The 16647-nt window shown below is 35.1% G+C and overlaps 1 protein-coding gene across 3 annotated transcripts in view; it reads left to right on the forward strand.

The window, feature by feature from the left end:
* The window catches only part of ZNF638 (zinc finger protein 638), a 134388-nt gene that overhangs the window by 81426 nt on the left and 36315 nt on the right, over window positions 1-16647 (forward strand). For all 3 annotated transcript variants that reach the window (XM_080813031.1, XM_080813032.1, XM_080813033.1), the window contains 5 exons: window positions 1823-2100; window positions 3870-4016; window positions 4927-5046; window positions 11134-11192; window positions 11556-11608. In XM_080813031.1, coding sequence (XP_080669157.1) covers window positions 1823-2100; window positions 3870-4016; window positions 4927-5046; window positions 11134-11192; window positions 11556-11608 — 657 coding nt within the window. The remainder of the gene's footprint in view (window positions 1-1822; window positions 2101-3869; window positions 4017-4926; window positions 5047-11133; window positions 11193-11555; window positions 11609-16647) is intronic.

A 16647-nucleotide genomic window follows, 5' to 3' on the forward strand; every position in this document is an offset into this window, starting at 1 on the left:
AGGTTTTTTTTTTGTGTTTGAATTTTTAAATTCTGTATTTTTAGTAAGTTTGAAAACATGACATATTTGCTACTCTCAAGATTTAACAAAACTTGGGGTGCCTGGGTGACTCAGTCATTAAGCATCTGCCTTTGGTTCAGGTCGTGATCCCAGGGTCCTGGGATGGAGACCCGCATTGGGCTCCCTGCCCAGCCAGAAGTCTGCTTTTCCCTCTCCCACTCCCCCCTGCTTGTGTTCCTCTCTTGCTGTCTCTCTGTCTCAGATAAATAAATAAAATCTTCTAAAAAAGAAAAGATTTAACAAAAGCTGACATTTTGAGCTGTTTTTCTTAGCTCTTTTAATAAGCTAGAAATGGAATTTCTATTTTATTATATTTTAGAATTTTATGTGAAATTGACCCACATCCCAACTTAGTCCATTCTTCTTCCTTTTATTAACTATCAGAAGAAATGTGGAAGAGTGTATGTATCTACCCAAAATCAAATTTAAAAACCACTGATACGCCAACATCTTAGTTTGCCCATGAATTAATCTAAAAGTTTTTTTGAAATTTCTCATATTTTCAACCTGTGTCTTAATATTGGTTTAGTGACATTTCTAGAAATAGCTCATATATGTGTTCTCTGAGATCTTTTTAGAAAGGTCTCCAAGATCAGGGGGTCTTCCAGCTATGTGAAGCTGAGTTTCCTTTATATGTTTCAACCAAAGCAATGTATCCATCAGATTGGAAGCGGAAGCAGATACAAGAATTCAGGTTTTTGGGTTTTTTTTTTAAGATTTTATTTTATTTATTTGGAGAGAGCAAGCATGAACAGGGGGAAGGGGCAGAGGGAATGGGAGAAGCAGGCTCCCTACTGAGAAGGGAGCCTGATGTGGGGCTCAAGCCCAGGACACCGGGATTGTGACCTGAGCCAAAGGGAGATGCTTAACTGACTAAGCCACCGAGATGCCCCAAGAATTCAGGTTTTAAACCCAACATGAAAGTGTATGGGGAAATACACAGTGGTGCTACTTACCTAATTTGGGAATTAAAGTTGTTTTTCATAAAAATGTTATTTATGCTAACACAGGAGCATATTATTAAATGAATTTCTTAGAGTAAATATTGATAAGTCTAACAAAATCTCTTTAGAGTCTTCGGTTTTTATTTTTATTTATTTGTTTATTTGTTTATTAAGATTATATTTATTTGACAGAGATCACAAGTAGGCAGAGAGAGAGGGGGAAGCAGGCTCCCCACTGAGCAGAGAGCCCGATGTGGGGCTCGATCCCAGGACCCCAGGATCATGACCTGAGCTGAAAGCAAAGGCTTTAACCCGCTGAGCCACCCAGGGACCCCTGGAGTCTTCGTTTTTGTTTGTTTTTTTTTTTTTAATTTATTTATTTGTTAGAGCGAGCGAGCACAGGCAGACAGAGTGGTCAGCAGAGGGAGAGGGAGAAGCAGGCTCCCCGCGGAGCAAGGAGCACGATGTGGGACTCGATCCCAGGACACTGGGATCATGACTGAGCTGAAGGCAGCCGCTTAACCAACTGAGCCACCCAGGCGTCCCTGGAGTCTTCGGTTTTTAAAAGTGAAAATGGATACTGAAATCAAAAGTTTGAGGACCATTGGTGTAAGATAAGATCATGAGTGAAGAATTAAAGACTGAGAATTGTTTTGTGTATATTTGATTCCTGTCTGGCTTGACAGTGGCTCTGTGTGATAAATATTTGGGCAGTTAAGGAGTTATTCTTTCTTTAATAATGTGATTTTGTATTATAAAATAATGTTTTCATCTTAAGTTCTTTTCAGTTGAAGTTGCATTTATGTTCTTTTTACTAGATAGAAAAAAAGCATTAGAAGATGTAGTACAACGATCTGGGCATGGGCCAGAATTCAATAAACAGAAACATCTTGAAATAGTTGATAAAGGACCTTCACCAGCCCCAAAACCTAAAATGGGCAGTGGATCAAAGGCATCAGTTAAATCTACAAACCTTGCAAAGAGTGATGCAAATTTGGGGGGACATTCTATTCGTTACAAAGCCAAGAATATTGAAGATGACACCTTAGCAGAATGTAAACCAGTGTCTGAAAAACCTGTTTCTCTCCAGCGTAAGGTCAGTAGTTTGTTAATGTAAGTGTGTACATAATGATACAGAAAAGTTGTTTGAATTTTTTATTTTCATATTTTAAAAGTTTGAAATCGTAACTTGTTGAATTATGTTGATTTGGAATATTTTATTGATTACGCTTATGAATTTAGAAAAAGTCCATTAATTCAAAATCTTGTAGCTTACAAATCCTAGCAGTTTGGCATTTGATGTATCAAAAGTGAGAACATTCTGATGGTTTGTTTTTGGCTAACCACACAGGCAGGTTGTTGTGATGAGTTTGCTGTCTGGTGGGGGAAGTGAATGTAATCACACCAGCAACATTAATGATTTTTTTGTAATCTTTGTCAGTAAACTGTAAAAGTGAGTATCTACTGAGAATTGATCTTTTTTTTTTTTAAATTTATTTATTTGACAGACAGAGATGACAAGCAGTCAGAGAGGCAGGCAGAGAGAGAGCAGGGAAGCAGGCTCCCCGCTGAGCAGAGAGCCTGATGCGGGGCTCGATGCCAGGACCCTGGGACCATGATCCGAGCTGAAAGCAGAGGCTTTAACCCACTGAGCCACCCAGGCGCCCCTAGAATTGATCATTTTTAATCTACTTTTTACTTTTTTGCAGTATAGTTCAGAAGTCAAATACTCTCTTGTCCAATATAGAATTGCCGATTTTCTAGTACTGATTGATTAATATATTTTCACTGTAACCTGCTAGTTAAAATACTGAGGTATTGTTCTACATAGAGCATCTTGAGAACATTAGAACAGTTGCCAATGTTTGGGCAGATTATCAGATGTTTAATGTAATATTAACAAGTCTTCGGGTATTTAGGTATACATTACTCTTAACATTGTCTAAATATTTTCAACAGCTATAAATCCTTGCCTTTAAAGAGCTTATTTTTAGACGGATACACTTAAAATAATCAACGAGTAGGGACGCCTGGGTGGCTCAGTTGGTTAAGCCGCTGCCTTCGGCTTGGGTCGTGATCCCAGGGTCCTGGGATCGAGTCCCGCATCGGGCTCCTTGCTCGACAGGGAGCCTGCTTCTCTCGCTGCCTCTGCCTGCCTCTCTGCCTGCTTGTGTGTACTCTCACTCTCTCTGGCAAATAAATAAAATCTTTAAAAAAAAATTTTTTTTTAAAATAATCAACGTGTAATTACGCAATTTTGAAGAGTGTTAGAAAGAAATTTCAGTACCGAGAAGATTTTGAAGAGGCTAAATTAATCTGTACTATTCATTTTGTTTCAAAACTCTAGATGGTGGCAGTGGAACTTTTTTTTAAAGTCAGTTTTTAATACAGTTCATAAATTTGGTATTACAGGGAATTCGGATTTTATACATGCTATATATAAGTTTTAAAAATGGTATACCTCTATCTAGATATCATTGCAGCTATTAAAACACAAAGTGCACAAAGCTATAGTTTTATCTTTCTTAGTGATGGGCCTTGTAGATTCATGTAGAAAAATATTCTTCAGTAGTTTTGGACCATTTCGTAGGTCTTGTTTGTTACAGAATGCTTCTAAACAGAAAAGAGCATCTATGATTGTGTTACCAATGAGCTCTGATCACTGTTAGGGTCGAATGGTAAAATATAAAACATATCTTTTACTGTTTTATTTAGCATTTAAAAATTTTTTAAATTGTGCTAAAATATTTAGAGAAGTCTGTTTAAAGGACGTAGGTTAATGGCAGAAATTATATTGGGAATTATTATTTTTGTATTTCATGGCTTAATTTGGTTTATTTTTAATTTCCTTTCATTCAAAAATAGCTTCGGAAGGACCAGTCTTCACATTATGGTTCAGTTCTTCTTATATCTGAATTACCAGAGGATGGCTGCACTGAAGAAGATATTAGAAAAATATTTCAACCATTTGGAAAAGTTAATGATGTCCTCGTTGTTCCTTATAGGAAAGAAGTAAGTCAGTCACTCTGTTCTAAAAATACATACAAAGTTACTACATTATAAAGTCTGGTTATTACTTTATGAAGATCTTTTAGCACTTTTTACTACATATGTAATTGTTAATTAAGAGTTAATGTAAATGCTTGGATTCCAGTGAGCGAGGTCCCCAAATACCATTTTATATCTTTTAGAACAGGAATTGGCATACTTTTTCTGTAAAGGACCAGATAGTAAATACTTTATGCTTTGTATGCCATAAGATTGCAGCTATTCAATTCTGCCGTTGTACAAAGGCAGCCAAAAATGTACTAATGAATGGGTATGGCCGTGTTCATAAAAACCATTTGCAAAAACAGGTGGCAGGTTATAGTTTGCTTTCCAATTCTTTAGCATACTGGTTAAGATGATGCTAAAAAATGATTTTGTTATACAATATTTTTTACATGTGGGTTATATATAGTCCTGTAACTCACACGGTAAAGTTCATCAGAATTATGAACAACTCCATACTAAGAAAAACATAAAATTGTGAGACAAAACAGGGGAATGTAGTTGGTAGTATTCTTTATTTCAGTAAGCCTTAAAAATGTCAGGCTTACAGCAACTAAGGCCAAATCCTGTCTTTTCTCCATTTATTCCATGAGCCCTGCCTTCCTATTTCTCATTGTTCCATGAGCCTGCCATGGACCCTTGTTTCCCCTCTTCTTATCTTGGTAATGGTACAGAAATTCTATAAGGTTGAATGTCCATTTCATGTATGAAAACACCCTAGAGATCAAGTGACAATGTAGCAAAACAAAATGATGTTAAAGCAACCAGGACTTGAGGTAATTTCATAGTTTTATGTTCTACAAAAAGTACTGAGGCATGCAGAGAGTTTTGAGTTAGATTTTTGACTAAAAATGTAATACATTTTATTTAGGCTTACTTGGAAATGGAATTTAGAGAGGCAGTTACTGCAGTCATGAAGTACATTGAAACAACACCTCTTCTGATAAAAGGGAAAAATGTGAAAATATGTGTTCCAGGAAAGAAAAAACAGGTAAACTGGATTTAGATCAAACGTGTCTCATTATTGTTAATTAAGTTTGACTTTATAAAGTATGATACATATAGAAAAATGCATAGAACATAAGTGTTCACTCAGTAGATTGTGTGTGTATGGATTGAAATACATTGAAATTAATAACTTTATATCTACATGAATAGCACTACAAACAATGTTAAATGGCAAGCAGTAGACTAGGAGAAAATGCTTAACAAAATTAGCAAACATCTCTGAAACCTACCTAGGTCACAAAAAAACATTGAGAACATCCTGGAAGCCCCTTGCATACTTCTTCTGAATTCTTATACCCTCCATTCTGCCCAGAAGTAACCCCTAACTTGATTTCTAATACCATAGTTGAGTTTTGCCTGTTTGGAACTTTAAATAAACAGAATTATAGTGTATATATTCTTCTGGACCTTTTGCTTCCTTAGAAATATTACTGTTTATTAATTTAGTCTTTCTAGATCATTTTTTATGGTTTAGTTTATAAATTTATTGATAATGTCTATAGAAGTACTTTCATATCAGTAAGTTTTACTTTGTGTACGAGTGTTCTTTTCATGTAATTATTGTATTTGCTGAAGAATGTCAACTTTAAAGGGGCTTTGTAGTACACTTTTTTTTTTTTTTAACAGACAGAGATCACAAGTAGGCAGAGAGGCAGGCAGAGAAAGAGAGAGAGGAGGAAGCAGGCTCCCTGCTGAGCAAAGAGCCCAGTGCGGGGCTTGATCCCAAGACCCTGGGATCATGACCTGAGCCGAAGGCAGAGGCTTTAACCCACTGAGCCACCCAGGCGCCCGTGTAGTACACATTTTTTCAGTCAGCAATTTGATTTGGAGATCTAACCATGTTTGTACATACAGATTTTCCTCCTCCTTCCTAACTCCTGTGTGGTATCACTTTGTATGAATATACCACAGTTATTTTACCAGTTATGTATGGATGTGAAATTTAGGTTATTTCTAATTTTTCACTACTATGTTAATTTCCTTGTATATGGCTTTTACAGGCCTTATGCATTTATGGTACTTTTTTTAAAGTGATATCTATAGTGGAATTGCTGGGTTGCAGAACATGTGATAATACCAGATCTCCTGTTAAACAGCTATAAGAATGTAGTCTGATAATAATGAGAGGACTGGTGTTTCTGTGTTATCCGCAGTATCTAAGTATTTGCAGTTTAAAAATCCGTATGTAAAATATGTTATCGAGCTTTAATTTGCATTTTCCTGATTATTATTAAACTTCAGTATCTTAATATAATAGCTATTACTGTATTAATGAGTTGTATAAAGCTTTTCCCATCTTTCTTTTGGGTTATTTGCCTTTTTAAAAAACTTAATTTGAAGATTTCATGATTTTGGATACCAATTTTATATTACTTATGAGAAATATTTTCTTTCAGTATGTTGTTTATATGTATAGCCATATATAAAGTTTTTAATTTCAGTGTACTCAAGTTGTTTTCTTCCTCTTTTAATGGCTTCTGCTTTTTTTTCTTTTGTCTTTAGAAGACCTTCTCTATACCTGTGCCAAAAAGATATAATTCCATTATTATTTTAATCTATAAGTTGTGGTTAATGTGTTATTGGGATCAATACTATTCTAAAATGGATAGCCAACTAGTGCAACACCATTTATACCTAATTGGTTCTTCCCCATTGATTTCAAAAGCTATCTTTATGTGTATAAATTACCCTATACACATAGATCTCTATCAGACTATTGTTAGATCAATCCATTTATTTCTGTTAATAATACTATGTAATTTCAGTTCTTATGTTACTATAATTTTACATAATTGCCTATCTTTCCAGTAGAATTCTTTTTCTTTGTTCTTTATTTAACATTTATTTTGGAAAAAATAAAATTTATTTGGGGCATCTGGGTGTCTCGGTTAAGCATCCAACTCTCGGTTTTGGCTCAGGTTCTGATCTCAGGGTCCTGAGATCAAGCCCCACGTTGGGCTCCATGCTCAGTCTGCTTGGAATTCTTTCCCCTTCCCTGCCCCGCCATGCTCCTCTTCTGCTCATGCTCTCATGTACACACACATGCATTCTCTCTCTATCTATAAATTTATTTCTCTATAAGTAGATAAAGTCTTCTTAAAAAATTTTATTTTGGTTAACTTTGAACATTTACTCCTACTATTGGTTTTAGAATCTGTTTAAGTTCTCTGAAAAATCTTATTGGGAGTTTAATATTGTATTGAATTTGTATTTACGATTTATAATACTCTTTCTGTTCAGAAGCAGGGATTTTCTCCATTTATTTAGATTTCATTTAGTGTCTTTTCATAACGTTCTTTTGTAATGTTTCCATAGTGTACATTTTGGAGGAGATGTTAAGTTTATTTCTTACTGATATATTTATTTGTGTATATCATAATTACTACTTAAATTGCTATTCCATAAAGGATCTATATTTTTTATTTCATTTATGTTCTCTGGTTAGTTACTACTAGAGTAACCCATGATCCTAGGTTACATCTGTTACATGCCATCTGTTTATTTCCATTGACCTGATTTGAATAATGAGTTTTATGGTAACCCTAGTTATTAACAATTTTATCACTTAGGATTTCTTATCTTTTCAAATAACAGAAACTTCACCAGTGGTTTATGAAAGGAATAAGAGGTTTATTTATATCATAATAGAAAATCTATAGGTAGGTGGCCCATGGCTGGTGAAGCAGCTCCATAATATCATCAGGAACCCAGGCTTTTTGTTTTTTTGATATACCACCTTTATGTACTTTTCACCCTCAGTTGTAAGATGGTTGCTGTACCTTCTGGCATCATTTTTATCTTCCTAGCAGAAGGAAAGGAATAAAGGAGAAAAAAGCAAAAGGGATTCTGATTTTTTTTACAAGATTTTTTATTTATTTTTTTGTGGAAGAATGAGTTCCTCAGCAACTTTTACCTACATTTGATTTACCAGAACAGTGACATATAACCTTCTCTAGTTGCAGAGGAGGTTAGGGAGAAGCAAGAATTTAAATGTATAATTTAAGAATGTGAGCTTTATCCTGTAGACAGTTAAATTTTATTCAAGGTTTTGAACAGAGCTATGATGCAAATGGATAGATTAAATAGATTCATTTGGGAGTGAGCTGCAGAATGAATTAGGCAAATGACTGAAGAAGGCAAAGAAAGCAAGCTTAGCAGAGTGATTAAAGGGGAGAAGAGCAAAAAAAAAAAACAAAAAACAAAAAAACCACCAATGAAGTCCATTTAGAAGACTCATCTAGCCAGCCAGCTTATTGTAATGATAGTAATGGTTTCAGGTAGGTTAGTATACTTGAGATAGGAAGGAGAAATAATAGCTTAAACCAGTTACTTTCAAGCAAGACCTGGCTGATAATTAAATTTTGGAACCAGGGAAAAAGTCATTCTTTTTTAATACTGAAAAGTTTAATCTGGGAAAATGGATGAATAAGGATACATCTAGGTTATTAGAATATTTCAGTCAGGTTAAAATAATTCTCTTTGAGAACGTTTTGTAAGGTAGCAACAGAAGTCCAGAAAGAGCCCAGTCATATTTACTATTCTGATTTTCATAGTAATGAACAGGGGAAGCTGTCAGCCCTGTAAACTAGAAAACATGCCATCTATGTGTCAAAAATTCGATATTCTTCAACTAAATATAGCTTGGATGGGGCTAACTCATGACCCTTCTGTTGTAATCAAGTAGCCTTCCTAGGGACTGATTGGAGGAGAACCCATAGAGAACTCCAGCCATAGCTGTTTAAGATTGGAAGTGTACAGATAACCTTAGCCTCTTATTACAGGGGAAGACATCAGATTTCCGTGCCAGAGCAAGCCAAAAATAGGCTGGGAACCCAGACTAGCAACAAGGGCAGTGCTGTAGCTTTCTTGGCCCAGGTCTTAATTTTGGCACGAATAGTCAAACTAAGACAAAACGTTTCTGCCCACATTTGATACTTCGTGTTAGGACTGTCTTTGACTCTGGCTTTGATTCAAAGTATAGTCTCTCCATTTGGCTGTTTCTTCAAATCAATAAAGAAATGTTACAGAAAAGGTGAAAATTGCCCACATCCCTGTATTTAAACCTGAAGGATTAAAATATGAATCTGTACAACTCTTAACAAACTGAATTACCTTTTCTTTAATTATAAACCAGTATAGACCTCAATTCTTAATACTGATTTGTAGCCATTTTTGAGCTACCTTCACTACCACCATTACCAAGAATCTGATGAAAGCAAGCATTTTTTTTCCGCCATAGAAATGGACAGTAGTCCATACTCCCAAAATTTTCTTTAATGGAGCAGGACACTTGATGTATAAAAGAGTATCAGGTTTTCTGTTGAAACTGTGAAATAGTGCTGCAGCTCAGCTCTACAAGAACAAAATGAAAACAACACTTTTAAAATTTTAATTTGGTATTTTCAGCAAGATTCATGGCAACATTATATCTAAAAGCCAGAGTAGACAGCTAAGATCCAAGAAGATTGCATGGAAATGAAAACAATGCTGGGAAACAGTTATCAGTGGTTTGAACATTATAGAAAAATCTAATGAGTAACAAGGAAATAAAACCAAATAATTCATTGGATGAGAGTTTAATTTCATTTTAACTGAAAACCTTTCTTAAAAATCTGTTATATATGTCAGGCATTGTGGTATCTGCAGAAGATAGAGTGATGAGCAGGACAGATGTGCTCTCATTCTTGGAGCTTATGGTCTATTAGTGATAAAGAGGAAAGACATGGTGGATATATTCGGGAGACCCCATTTGCATATAACTGAAATTCCAGAAAGAGGATACCACTTTAATACTGTTGAAGATTTTTAATTTTATAGTTATGCAGGGGCAGCCTGTAGTGACTCAGGCAGAAACAGTTTGAAAAGGAATAGTCTAGTCTTAGCAGAGGAATACATTCTCAAGGTTAAATGGAAGAAAGATCAGTTCTTTGTAATTCATTAATTCCATCTTTTACTATTGATCTACATTTTCTTATCACTGTCTTAAAAAATATTTCAAATAATACCATGACATTTCAGGATCTAATTGCTATTATCCTGGCCCAGTCTGTTACCATTTTTTCTTTGTTACTACAGTAGCATCATGACAATATTGTCTTCTCTCCTTGCCTTTTCACTCACCTTGACTGTATTTCAAAATAGAACCAGATTGATCTTGTCATTCCTAGACTCAGAACCTTTCATTACACTCAGAGGAAAAGCCAGTACTCAAAATGGCTTATGAGTTTACACCACCATTCCACCCACACTCTACCCGGTAACCACCACATACCTGTTTCTCTCCTCTATTTCCTACTCCAAGCATCCTTTGTACTTCTTTTTTTTTTTCTTAAAGATTTTATTTATTTATTTGACAGAGAGGGAGAGAGAGATCACAAGTAGGCAGAGAGGCAGGCAGAGAGAAAGGGGGGGAAGCAGGCTCCCCACTGAGCAAAGAGCCCGATTCGGGGCTCCATCTCAGGACCCTCAGATCATGACCTGAGCCGAGGGCAGAGGCTTAACCCACTGAGCCACCAGGTGCCCCACATCCTTTGTACTTCTTAAACAAGCTAATAGGCATGGATCTCATTAAGTCTTCTGTAGTTGCTCTTCCTTCTGTCTGGAATGCTCTCAACACAGGGAATGGTTTGGTTTGCTCTCTTATCTCTTTTAGGTGTTTGCTCATATATCACCTTTTCAGTGAGACTTGTATAACAGACTTACTGATAGTTGCTGCTCATTCCCCAACAAGAGCACTTCTGTTTCCTTTCTCTTTTAGTTTTTTTCCATAGTACTTGTTGCTAACAGACATAGTATGTATGTATTTTTAAATTTCCTTGAGGTCTTTCTTTCCTTACCCCTTGAAAATAAAATTGTTTGAGAATAGGGACTTTATTTATTTACTGCTCCCCTCCAGTGCCTAAAATTGTGCTTGACAATTGGTGAATAGTCAGTAAATATATGTCAGATTGTTCTGAATCTCATAATAATGTTTTTTATTGTATTTCTTTATGCTTGTGTTTTCTAAAGTGCCCTTTGTAATTGGGGAAGAAACTAAGATTTTCTTTTTCAAAATCTTTTTCTTTCATAGAACAAAGAGTTGAAGAAAAAGACCTCAGATTCAAAGAAAGCATCTGCAGCTTCTTTAAAGTAAGTAATTCCATGATTTCATATGCAGGAATGAATGTGCATACGAATTAAAACTTCAAAATTTTTATACAACTGCATTTTAAATATATTTTATTATCCTGACTCCTGTTTAAATGGACTCCAGCTTTAATTCAGTTGTTCAAATTGAATTACATTAAACTTTATTCTTTAAAATTTTAATTTAAGTAAGCTCTGCGTCCAACATGGGGCTTGAACTCATTACCCTGAGATGAGGAGTTTCATGCCCTACATACTGATCTGGGCAGGCATCTCTAAACTTTTTTAGACTTAAGCTTTTGCATCTTTAGAAGTTTTAGAACTTAGAATTTTAATCTTTGCCTAATTTTTTCTTCTTTCAAATAGAAAAGATATAGATGCTTCCAAAGCTGTTGAAACTGTGACTTCAGCTTCTGCCAGTAAGTTGTTACTTTTAATACTCCTCCAAATAAGTATATTTTGTCAGTTTACTAGAAACTTCTCGCAAGATATGCTAGGAAACCATTATTGTGCTTTAGTAGAAGGGAACAATATTGGCCCCTATATTAAGCTAGAGGTTAATTGTTAATACATGAAGACTCAATGAAATAGTATATGTAAAATACCTATCATAGTTCCATAGGTAATCGTTGTTAAGGTTAATTTTGTCATACTTCCATCCCCTACCAGTAAGACAAAACATACAAAAACAAAACCTGTTAAGGTTGCTTGTTTAGTCTCCTATTATTTTGAAAGTTTGCTGAGAGCCAAAAGGTAAACAAAGAAGACCAAACAGAAATCAGATGTTACACTCATGTGTTAAAGTTGTTTCTTTATACTCAGGAAAACATTGCAGGTCTTTATTATGAATCTAGCTAAGTGAATTTCTATAGAGTTTTAATAAACTGAATTTTCTCTTTCCATTTAAGTTGGAAAGAAGTTACTGCAAAACAAACACTCTTAAGTTTAAGAAGAGATAGCTTGATAGAAAGGATCAGACAGAAAAACTAAAATAAAGTAGATATAAACTATATTTAGAAAGTTAAATTGTTTTGTATGTTCTCCTTTGGAAAGACAGATGTATAGTGTGAGTTCTGGATTTCTATTCAGCAATCTGTGTGTGTGTGTGTGTGTGTGTGTGTGTGTGTGTGGGAAGGAGGGATAGAGAGAAGTTAGGGAGATGATACAACAAAGGTAACAGAACTGGGGAATCACTTCATAGAAGTTTTTGAAGCGTGCTGGGAAGTTTTTGAATTTGACTGCATTAATAGCATTTCTCAAAATATGTGTGTGAGAGACTAATTCCTAAAAGATGTTTTGGATCAGATTTGTATTATAGCTTCTTTTTCTTTTTTTTCCTTAAAAAAAAAATCCCCAGAGCACATTTCCATTACGAAGTCCTGAAGGAGAGAAACATGTTTAGCTTTATGTAACTCATTATTCGTGAAGCTTGGCTTAAGGTGCTTGCCGTTTTTCCTTTGTAAGACCTAGTAATAGTACAGACTCTGGGAAATTGCCATCGGGAATAAAGAACCACTAATTGTTTAGGATTCTTATGTAGATTGGACAAAGGGAGAGTGAAAAATCCTGTTGAAGTAGCTCTTTCTGCCCATGGGTCCTGACCCCAATGCTTGAATAAAACCACCTTTTTGCACCAAAAAAAAAAAAAAGAAAAGAAAAAAGAAAAACCTTATTGAGAAAACACAGTTGAGGTTCGCTTTAAGGTAATAGGGACTGGATATAAAAATGTTAATTAAAATGGTGTGAGAAGGTAAAATCTGAATGTTTATTCTATAGAATTTTCTAGTGGATAAAATGTAAAATTAAAACAATTTAAAATTTTCAACGTTTCAGGCCAGGTAGTTTTTACTAGAAGAGTGTGGTATTGATTATATACGTGTAACAGGAAAACTTAGATGCAGTGATTTCTTTGAGAAAAACCATGAACTCAGATTTCAACATTGATGAATTTCAGATCTCAAAGACTTACTAGTGGAGATATCCTTAGGTCAGCCAGTCAATGGATTTGAAAGTGGGATACTTCAGAAATTGTTAAGTTTAAGGTCTAGATTTTGGGAGTGGGCCTAACATAATAAAAGCAGTGAGTAGGGGAGAAGCACTTCAAGGCAAATATGCTCTCCCTTCTAATAGAAGTATAGAAAGACAGGAGAGGCTGGTGAATAGGGTGGAGAAAGTGTCAGGTGAGAAAGGAAAGGGTGCATGGTTTCTTTTTTGAGATTAGCAATGTGAGATTGAATAGTGACAAGTCAGTTAGGGTAGTTTTATTTTTTAGAGAGAGGGAGAGTGCACACTCATGGGTGCCCACGACTTAGCAAGAACAAGGAGGGGTAGAGGGGAAGGGAGGCTGAAGCGGACTCCACACTGAGTGTGGAGCCCAGCATGGGGCTTGATCTCGGGACTCAGATCACAAGAAATCAAGAGTCAGACACTAAACTGACTGAGGCACTTAGGTTCCCCTAATTAGGTAGTTTTAAAGACTTTAGTTATACGCACAGATAAGCAAGGATGAAAAGAAGTACAGGAAGGAGGCAAAAGTATAATTTGATCAGAAAGAGAAACTTTAGGACCGTTACCTATCACTAGTTAAAAAGAAAGAATACTGAGCATCTACTATATCCTCATAATTGGATGTACTTTTTAAAGTGTTAGGATACATCAGTAAACCAGTGGGCAAGATCTCTATATCCAAGTAGCTTATATACTAATTTGAGGTGACATGATATATAGTAAATAACGTGTTTTATAAAGTGAAAAGTGTTGTAACAGGAGAAAGGAGATCCAGGATTAGTTTGGAGTTTGAATTTACTATTTAGAATAAAATAATGATTTGTTAAAAAGAAGAGTCTACTAAGGGGCCTAATCTATGCCAGATGACAGAAAACGGGGAAGAAACTTGCCATTGGTTACACTAATACTAGGCAATTCACATTATCTTTCTTAATCTTTCAAATTACCTCATTTTGTAGATGAGAAAACAGATTCAGAGATTAATAACATACTCAAGGTTAAATGACTTCCTTGGAGTAAGAATTCAGATGTAAAACTATGGTTTCAAAGCTTTTCACCTATCTTAAACTATCTCTCTCAGAATGAAAACTTGTTCTTAATCTCCTTTGATTGTTCTTTTATCTTCCTTTAATGGTTTCCCTAAATGTCTGTTCCTCTTGTGTCATACTTGTCTTCCTGATTTTTATCTTCATAAAGCATTAGGGACCAGTGACATCTTACATATGTATACAGACCTCTACTCCCTCAAGTTTACTCCTCTTATTTTCTTAATGTTACCTGTCAGTCAGTCACCAGTCATCATCCAATGTAGAAATTGTAAGTAATCCTTTCCCTGGCTTTTCTCTTCTGTCCTATCCAGTTCATACTTAAATAACATCCTTCCTCTTTTCATCCATTTAGTGGCTGATTCAAATAGTTCTCTCTCAGGTCTACCTCAGGCTATGTCTTTTGCCTTTCCTTTATCACACCGTTAATTGTTTTTAACTGATTTATGTTTGAATTTTGAAAATAGCCTCCTGACTGGTATTTTTACCAGCTTCATTATTCACACTGATCTCTTTAAGGCAGATCTGATCATTCTGCTCTTAGTGACCCATAGGAGAAAGTCCAAATTCTTTAGCATTGAATTAATGACCCTTTACCCTTTGTCCCAGATTCCTTTTTAATGTTTTGTCACCTTTATGCCGTCCATTTGTTTGGAATTGTCTGAATTCCAGTTTACTTCAGTAAGCTCTTAACTATGTACCTACTTGGTAGGTGCCAGGCCTTGTGCAAGGTACTGAAGATAGAGGGTCATTTAAGACTCCTTTTTTGGGGTGGAGTTGGAGCAAATTCTAGTTTATGTTTTAAGGCCCATCTCAGATATAATTTCTTTGTGATATCTTCCCTGGCCCACCTAGGCAATTAGAAACTCTCAGTTCCCTTCTAGTGATACTGAATACATTGAGTCATTTAGTATTAGTAGTTTGCTCAGAAGTCTCTCTCTTTCACTTGGCTGGGTAAGGGAGTATTTTATTTTTCCATCCCTTAAATGTAGTGTAAGGGTTAGTAAATATTTGTAGGAGGAAGAATACAGGGGGCACTCAAACTAAGTTTGTATTGTTATAACTGAACCCATGGGTAAATATAGCCCAAATTTTCTGATTTGTCATCCTTGGTTTAATTATTTTTCTATCTATAAGATTTGGTTGGTTTCTTTCTTTCTTTCTCTCTTTTTTTAAATAGATGTATCTTATTTTTTATATTTATATTTTATTTATTTATTATTTATTATTTATTATTTATATTTATATTATTTTTATATTATATTTTATATAAATATAAATATATTTATATTTATATTTATAGTAATCCCAGATGAAAATAACTTTCTTTTAGGGAACAAAGCAGATAAACAAATGGAAAAAAAGACAGACAAACCAAAAAACAGACTCTTGACTATAGAGAACAAACAGATGGTTACCAGAGGAGAGGTGTGTGAGGGGTTATGTGAAATAGGTGAAGAGGATTAAGAGTACACTTAATCTTGGTGAGCACTGAGTAATATATGGAACTTCTGTATTATACACCTGGAACTAATATGACACTGTATGTTAACTACACTGGAATTAGACATTTTTTTAAAAGTGACTTTCTTTAAGTCCTTTATTTCTCCATTTAGAGCATTCTGCCCAAATAGTTCCCACGTATGAGTTCCACCAAACCTTTAAGGAATTAATAAATCTAGTTCTATTTCAGCTATTCCATGACATTTAGAGGAAAGGAATATTTTCTTTAAAAAAGGGGGTGGAGAGAAGGAAACAGGAAAAAGGTTAATGGGGACATCAAATGCTGACAGAGACACCGTATGCCTCTCAAAAAGGATAAACTAAGAAAATAGTGGCACCAAATGTTATTGAAGATGTGGATAAACTTGTACATTGATGTTGGGAATTTAAAATGGTACAGATAAGAATATTGCAGGTTGGTTTTTTTTTTTTTTCCTTAAGTTTATTTATTTAAGTAATCTCTGCCCTCAGTGTGAGGCTCAAACTCATAACCTCAGAATCAAAAGCTGCGTGTTTTATCGACTGAGCCAGCCAGGCGCCCTGAGTATTGCAGTTTTTTGTTTTTTGTTTTTTGTTTTTTTTTTCTAAACAAAACTAAGTGTGTTCTTACCGTAGGACCCAGCAATTACGCTCTTTGGGCATTTATCCTAGATGGATGAATTACATTTACACAAAACCTGTTCATGCAAAAACCTCTATATGCATGTTTTCATCTTTATTTGTAGTAGCCAGAAACTGGGAAAAAGGCAGATATGCTTTAGTGGGTGAATGGTTAAACTGTGATTTATCTGTAGCATGGAACACTACTTGGCAATAAAAAGGCACAAATTATTGATAGATGGAACACTTGGATGGATTGCAGAGGAATTATGCTGAATGAAAAAAATCTCAAAAAATACAAG

Source organism: Martes martes (genome assembly GCF_963455335.1).
Source record: "Martes martes genome assembly, chromosome: 9".
Classification (NCBI taxonomy): domain Eukaryota; kingdom Metazoa; phylum Chordata; class Mammalia; order Carnivora; family Mustelidae; genus Martes; species Martes martes.